Genomic DNA, 8,481 nt, shown 5'->3' on the forward strand with positions numbered 1-8,481 from the left:
TCAGGAATATTTGCCTCATCCAGGATTTACAGTATTTTTAGATAGATCCCCAAAATCTGTTTTGGTTGAAGATATTTGAAATAATAGTAGTAGACAATGACCGCTGGTGTCTTTGTTTTAACCTTCTATTGTATGAGAATGCAGAATCCACAATTCAGTGATTAAAACATTTGCTATCTTCTTTTCTTTTTCAGAAGATGAATAACCTTTCATTTAGTGAGCTATGTTGCCTCTTCTGCTGTCCACCTTGTCCAGGGAAAATTGCTTCAAAATTAGCATTTTTGCCACCTGATCCAACTTACACTCTAATGTGTGATGAAAGTGGAAGCCGCTGGACTTTACACCTATCAGAACGAGCTGACTGGCAGTACTCTTCTAGAGAAAAAGATGCTATTGAGTGTTTCATGACTAGAACCAGTAAAGGCAACAGAATTGCCTGCATGTTTGTGCGTTGCTCACCCAATGCCAAATACACCTTACTCTTCTCACATGGAAATGCTGTTGATCTTGGTCAGATGAGCAGCTTTTACATAGGACTGGGATCACGGATTAACTGTAATATATTCTCATATGATTATTCTGGATATGGTGCAAGTTCTGGGAAACCAACGGAGAAGAACCTCTATGCAGACATAGAAGCTGCTTGGCTTGCTCTTAGGACAAGGTAAATGGTGATTGGGAATTATTTTCCATACTTAGGATGAATAACTAAAATTGTCTTATAGTAGAATAAAATAAAAGCTTTTTTATAACACATCTTGAAGTTGAAGTACTAAATAGAGATTATATTTACCAATATATATCTATGAAGAGTTAAAATTAGGTTGTAATTGAACTTATTAGAGTGTGATATAACAGTGTTTTTTTCAGAATTGCAGCATTTCATATGAATGAGAGAAAATAGTGACTTAGCTAATTACTCATTGACTTGACCTGTCATTAACAGTGTGAGAGGCTGCATTGTTTTTGTCAAAATCCTAAGCCAGGGTTTGCATTATTTTATGTAATTATCTCCTAGAGGTGTGACTTAAAGATATCATAATGGAACTATTTTTAAAGTATTCATTCTGTAAAACTGAGATTTTACTTTCATTCTGGACTCAAAATTTGGAGAGGCTCTCAAGTAGGAAAAAAAAGTAATGCTATGATAAATCATTTAAATAAATTACCTTACTATGACAGTTATTCTTTGATTATAACAATACATTGTTGGGGGGACTAGAAATTGCATTAGTCTTTTCTAGTCACCAAGATACTTATACTTTAAAAAAAAAAAAATACAATTTTGTAGACTTCAGTGAATTTTCCCATCATTTAACATACAATAAATCGATATCTTAGTATAAAGTATTCTTCCTATTATACATTGATCAGTTGCCTGACTTCCACCATAGTTTAGATCAAAGCTAAAGGACATAAAGAAAACTTACAGAACATATATGCATAACCCATAACACAGACAACAGTGTGGTGATGGCCAGAGGGAAGAGGTGGTTGGGGACTGGATCAAGGTGGGCAGTGAGATGGGGTGGAAATAGGGGTATCTGTAATAGGATCAACAATGAAAATGAAGTTTGAAAAAAAAGAACTAGAGAGATGGGGGGGAGAAAGAAAGAAAAAGAAAACTTACCATTTCTAATTTAATGCTTAAATCTGAATGATTTCAGTTAGTTAAGAACCACTTTGGTTTTGTTGGTAAGCATAACCTTTTTCAGAAAAAGTCTTTTGAATCATTTACCCCCTCCAAGATATGTAATAAAACTCAACTCTCACAGCAAAGTTCTATATAAAGGGGATTCTTAAATCAATTTAAATGATATGAAAACATATCTGATGAATAAGAAAAAATAGATGACAAATAATATAAAGTAGTAGGGAAGGAGTTCAGGGTTGGGTGGAAGGACAGAATGTAAAAAATGTATAAATTTAGAAACCACCTTAAATGGCAAAATCTGCCTCTGGTATACTGATATCAGTTCCCTCAACCTACAAACGAAGAAACAAAAATGAGTTCCCACTTTTAGCATGGCTGATGCTGAAAGTGGGCACTCAGCCAGTTGAATGTAGTATAGTAACTGTCAGGAAAGTATGATAATACACATTTTTAATAACAGATTTGTTGAGATATAATTCATATACCATGATTCACTCTTTATTTTAAAGTATAACTTCAGTGAACTGGTATGGTTCTTAAGGATGCTAACTTAAAGCAGAGAGCCTTTATTGTTAGTACTGGACTGGGAGTCAGGGTACCTGGGTTCAAATTATAGGTCTGTCACTAATGTACTCTGACTTTGAACATCTGCTGAGTAAGCAGCTGAACCAGATTAGATGTCCTTTCTAATTTCTAGTATTCTGAAATTGTGTTATTGCTTTGAGTCCTCTGATGTGAAATTGGCAGCTACCTCTGCTGCTCTGGAGCCTTGCCCATTGCTAACTTTAGCCTAAAACCCATAGTTGCTACCAACAATGCTGCTACTCAGCTAACAGCAACTGTGCGGCCTTAAAAGTTATGCTGATGCTGCAAATGTTCATTTTCCCAATTTTTTCATTCCTATAAAGTATGCACAGCTAGGTCCGTTGTAAAGAAAACTTTTCTGAGTCAGAGAAGTTTAGAGTCAGAAAAGTTTAGAGTCAGTCTGGAGTAGATGGAGCCCAGTCTCTGGGACATATCCAAATGCTTGAGTAGGACTGAATGGAAGAAACTGTGGGAAGGTATGTCATTATCTGGATAGTTCAAATAGGCCTGTGCCCCTAGAAAGGGCCATAGGGAGCCACACAGGGCTTGTCTTGTTCTTTCCTGGTGAATGCTCAAATAATTTAGAAAGCTCTATTACCTTTTCAAAAGATGAGAAGCTGTTGATCAAATGGCCCTTAGCATCCGGAAGTGACTACTGTCAGACTTCTAAAGTGGAAAGGAATATTTGTTGTCACCCTAACCCTTAACCCCACATTCATTAGCTTCTGTAGCATCTTACTTACACTTGCAGTAGTTTACAGTTGGGACAATTATACTATAGACAAGTAACAGTGGCTGGAACATGGTGTGTATATATATATATATATATATATATATATATATATATATATACCCAATATTACTGAGTTCATTGAGCTCACATATTTAAATATGAACCATTTTTAAAGGGAATAAAGCAACACTCTTTAAGATTTTAGCATGAAATCTGTTCATAATTAACTGAATCATAGGTCATTAGAATTATCATTCATCTGTCTATTTTTTCAATCACTAATCCATTTCTTTGGTAAGTAAAGGCAGATTTCAAGAAATGTAGCAATTTAATCTTGGCTAAAACAATACTTACATTCATTTCATATGTAACTATGTCACATTTTCATCACTATGACCAACTTCAAAAAGGAAAATGCTCCACTTTTGATGTCTAGGGAAATAAAGAACTTTTTTTAACATTTAATGGAAGATAAACACTATCTATTACATATAAATCATTAAAATATTAGTGATAATATGTTCCAAATTTAGTCAACAGGATACTATATCGAATTACATAAATGGTTTAATAAATCCATTTTTAATATTGAAATTTTAAAAAGACCTCAGCAGTTTTTCCAAAAAATGAAATTAAAACATGAAGTTAAGAAAATAGATTTTACTCTAACATTAAATATGATAGTGAGGACTAAGAAACTTAAATTTTAAATAAAAATTTGTTGACATTGTCTAAGTCATTCGGTTATGAGATTAAATCCTTAGGGATGATTGACCATTTTCATACCAGTCCAACTCTTTTTTTTCTTTTTTTAACTTCTGAACTTTGTAGATATGGCATTCGCCCTGAAAATGTGATTATATATGGCCAGAGTATAGGGACAGTACCATCTGTGGATCTTGCTGCTCGGTACGAGAGTGCTGCTGTTATTCTTCATTCTCCTTTGACCTCAGGAATGCGAGTTGCTTTTCCTGATACCAAGAAGACCTACTGTTTTGATGCATTCCCAAAGTAAGTAGTAATATTCAAAACACTTGAGTTTCGGGGAATTTTATTCCATCACTTACAGTATTCATGATACAACTCAGCTATGAGCTTCTATTTTACATATATTACAGAAATTCTGAAAAAATTAACTTACGAAGCAGGTGGTAGCAGGACACCAGGAAGCTGAAATGTTTGAGCAGTAGTGATCCAGGTGCAAAGTACTGAGGGCCTTTTAACCAGACAGTAGCATTAGTATTAGAGACAAGAATTAATTTGGGAAATGAAATTGATAGAACTAAATGTCAGGCTGGATATAGGATGCTAAACAGAAGAACTTGAATGTAATTCTCAGGTTTCTGACTTAAACTGCTAATGGATGGTGGTACCATTCAGTGAGACACAAAACTGCAGGAAAGGAGCAAGTAGAGGGAAAATGAGACATGCATGCATAAAAATGAGTGAGTGATATCCAGTGGTATCTATCTGATTGACAAAGTAGTGAATTGCAAAAAAGTTGAGTTTTAAATGAACTAGGATAAGTATTGCTGCCACAAAGTCTGCAAACATAAGGTGTTAGACAAATTCGAAAGAAGGGCCACTTCTACTGCTTCTTAACCCAGGATGGTAGTTCCACCAACTCAAGAAGTGAGAAGCTGGCAAATTTAAGTTTTATTTTCTCTGCCTAATTGGCAACAATACAGAGGATTTTTTTGTGAATGATAGATAGGCCAAAGGCAAAGTCATTACTTGGTTCTTTATAAGAACAGCAAGGGTCATTTCAAAAACATTTTTTTCATCACTAGCCAGTAAGGAGCCACTTTTGTAGGGAAGCTTATGGGTACATATGACCTTATCACCAGAGCAGGCTATGGGAGGGAGATTTTGATTTTTACTTTTATTTTGGGTTTGTTTTTGTTTTAGATAACAGTAGGTTGGAAGGTATGTGCATTATATTGCTTCGTGTCTAGCGGAATGATAGAGATGATAGGAAGGTACTTGATGTAATGCTAATATGCTATAAAACTTATATCTCTGTTTAGCTCCCTCTTTCATTATTGCACCAACAGAGAGGACAGCACTAACAGCTGTTAGAGAAAGATTATCCATTTCTTTTTATTTTTTGTTCTAATTCCTTTACTATTGAGCATTTGACAGCAAATAATATACCCAAACATTCTTTCCTTACTAAATGCAGCCTTGAATAATTTCATTGATGATATTTGTACTTTTCATGATTCTGTCTTCATTTTATGGTTAGTGCCCTCTCTCTCTCTCTCAGGATTTTTTAAGAGTTGTTTGTAAGATTTCTTCTCTGTGTAATTTATGTCTCCTTGAGCTACCTTTTAAATTCTCATTGTTTTGATCTCTGTCTTATGTTAAAGTGTGCTCCTCTGATGTCTGATAATTCTTGGTTTTCTACTCATAGTAAGACAAGAGGGAATAAAGTGCTGATCTGAAGCAGGTGATTAAGACTTGTTGACTGAGCTTCACTATAGAGTGATGTAGTTAAGCCAGTTAGTTGGGGATCCCCACCCCAAACCCCCCTGTCAATATTTATATATCTGCCCTCTTAAAGTGAGTACAGTCTCCAAAGAAAACTTTCTAAAATTCCCCCTTAGTGGATGAAGTCCTGGATGCCAGCTTTCTGCAAGCCCAGTGGGGAGAAAGGGTTCACAGCAGCCAGTATGTATGTGCTCGCTTGGCCTCTGATACCTCTGCCCTAAACTGTTTCTGGCAATCCCTTAGTCCACAAACTCTCCAGTTTGGGGTGGAGTGCAGTTACCCTCCTGCAAAAAGTAGGGGAAAGACGCTGGCAGGGAAGGATCTAAACTATTTCTTTGAACAAATTGTAAATATTTCAGTGACCCACCTTCATACCCTTTCATTTCCTAGGTGTAAATTGGATTGGTTCTTCCTTCACTGTCTATCCTCGTTTTCTCCTGTCTGCCTTTCAGCTAGATTTTTTTGATGTTTTATTACATTTGTTCTATTTTTGTGAGTTAACACCCTAAAACAAACAAACAAAAAAACATACCACCATATATAAGTGCAGAAAGGTATGTAATGGTCCTTAGTTTCTTCCTCTCTTTGCAATCTCAGTTTCTCTGTGCAAAACATCACCATTGTATAAAGGTACAGTAGGGTGACAGTAACTATTGAGTGATTCCCTCAAAACAGAAGTGAATGAAGTTAACGTTCTCAGATACTCTGAAGGTAGAAATATGTAAAGGTAAATTTTGAATCATTTGAAATCCAAGAGGCATCCATCCCTTCTGAGTAGATTCTGATGTTTGAATTATCTCTCTGATATACCACAAGAAAATTTGTTTTACATTCCTCTTCATAGTTAATTCATTGACTGTCCCCCTCCTTTTTCCCTACAGCATTGACAAAATCTCTAAGATAACCTCTCCAGTATTAATAATTCATGGGACTGAAGATGAAGTCATTGACTTTTCACATGGCCTCGCATTGTTTGAGCGTTGCCAAAGACCTGTGGAGCCTCTGTGGGTTGAAGGGGCAGGTCACAATGATGTGGAACTTTATGGACAGTACCTTGAAAGGTTGAAACAGTTTGTGTCACAGGAACTGGTAAACTTGTAAAATATTCTGTAAATTTGCGTACCGGATTTTCTTTTGCTGAACTGCACTCTTTGGTAAATAATATAAAACCTGAAGGTTTTGTTTGCAAATCATGTCAGTTGCCTTCATAAATGTACAGGTAATGATTTGTTAACAGACTTAATGAAGGTTTTAATTACCAGAACTATAACTGGAAATAACAGTATCATGCAGTCAGGCTGTGTAATTTATATTTTTTCTGTGAATTTTTTTTTAACATCAAGATGAGTACTGTATGAAATTTTAATTCTATAAAATCAAATGCTGTAAAAGTATTGCCAAATGCTTTTGCATATGAGAAACAAATTTATAAATATTTTTAAAACATCTCAATGTACTAAATCTTATCCTGGTATACAAATGTACTATTCTTTCAATAAAAGCTGTATATCTAAAACAATTCAAGTACTCAACAGAATACTAAGGAAACACACATTCACTAGAGATAACCTAAACCCTGTTGTACAGGGATAGAGGTGTAAACAATTATTCTATTGTAAAATACATTGAATTTTCTGTATTCCCTGGTTATCATACATTTTCTCCTTTAAAAAAAATAAAAAAATGATATGTCTTAATTTTTATGCCATCTGTTAATTTACCAGCTAGTTACCTTGTAAATGAGAAGTCATGATAGCACTGAATTTTAACTAGTTCTGATTTATAAGTTTGGTACTGTGAGGCAACTACTTAAAATTTTTATTTTAGTTATTTAAAAGGCATTTAGAGCTTCCAGAATGACTTTTGTATGCAATGTTTTAAATTTTGGCTAATCTTGTAAAGTTGCAGTACTCTTCCATATAAAACAACCTGAAAATCCATTGGATGTTCTTCAAGACCACAAACAGACTGGCTTTGGTCCCTTTTCACTTTGGCTATTTTTAACAATAGACCTACTGTTTTGGAGATTTCATGGATTCACTCCTGATACAGGAGATAAGAAAACATTTAATTCATAACTTTTATATTAACCAATGTAGTAAAAAAATAAAGCTCACACATAAAAACTAAGTTGCCTTTCCTTGAATGAATCATTCCTGAATAAAAAAAGAAAGAAAAATAAAAATTAAATTAATGGTATGTAGTCTAATTTGTAAATGAATGCTATTGAAATAATATACACTGTGGATATATTTTAAGGCCTTATGTAGTTTTAATTGTTCTGCTTGTTCTGTGGTTATGTCTAAGACTATAGTATATGATTCTCTTCAAAGTATATCAAGTATTGTGAATGCTTTGGTTCAGATGTGTCAAATTAACAGTAAAACAACAAATATACCACTCACCTGTGCTTCTTTGCCTTCTTCCAAGCTCTCCACCTATAAAAAAGTTACCATTCATCTTAATAGGACATAGTTCTATAGTTTTGTAAATTTTATCACTTCTTTCCTTTAGAAAGGTTTTTCTTTTTCAAGATTGTCTTGGAGCCTATACACAGTTCCTTCTTTGTACAACATACGCTGCAGAGTTTAGTTGAGTGTTGTCTTTGGTTAATTATATATTCATTGAACAAATATTTATTGCATATTTAAATGCTGGAAAACCCTATGCCAGTTAAAGATAGACATTGGCCATGTCCTCATACACTTCACTGTATTAGCTGAGGAGACTTACCTCATTGACAAGTAGTACTATTTGGATAAGGGCTGAAGGAGATTAGTAGGATATTATAATAAGTAAAAGGTACTTCTGGGAGGGGAGGGTGCAGAGAAGAGCAAGGAAGAGTCCCATGAAGTAGTTTATGAATTGAGCTTTGAAAAATTACTAAGAAGTTACTAAACTTCCATGGTCCAGATGAAGCATTCCTGGCTGAGGGAAACTGTATGTGGAAGCCTAGAAGAAGAATGGTGTATCTGAAATTAAGAAGAGCCCTGGCCTGTTTGGCTCAGTGGTTAGAGCG

General features: G+C 34.7%; 1 protein-coding gene across 3 annotated transcripts in view; it reads left to right on the forward strand.

The window, feature by feature from the left end:
- Positions 1-7,866, forward strand: part of ABHD17B (abhydrolase domain containing 17B, depalmitoylase) — a 37,310-nt gene extending 29,444 nt beyond the window's left edge. For all 3 annotated transcript variants that reach the window (XM_081151141.1, XM_081151140.1, XM_081151142.1), the window contains exons 2-4: positions 195-664; positions 3,804-3,983; positions 6,344-7,866. In XM_081151141.1, coding sequence (XP_081007267.1) covers positions 198-664; positions 3,804-3,983; positions 6,344-6,563 — 867 coding nt within the window. In that variant the 5' untranslated portion in view covers positions 195-197 and the 3' untranslated portion in view covers positions 6,564-7,866. The remainder of the gene's footprint in view (positions 1-194; positions 665-3,803; positions 3,984-6,343) is intronic.
- The last annotated feature ends 615 nt before the right edge of the window (positions 7,867-8,481 follow it).

Source organism: Miniopterus schreibersii, assembly GCF_964146895.1.
Source record: "Miniopterus schreibersii genome assembly, chromosome: 11".
In the NCBI taxonomy this organism is placed as follows: domain Eukaryota; kingdom Metazoa; phylum Chordata; class Mammalia; order Chiroptera; family Miniopteridae; genus Miniopterus; species Miniopterus schreibersii.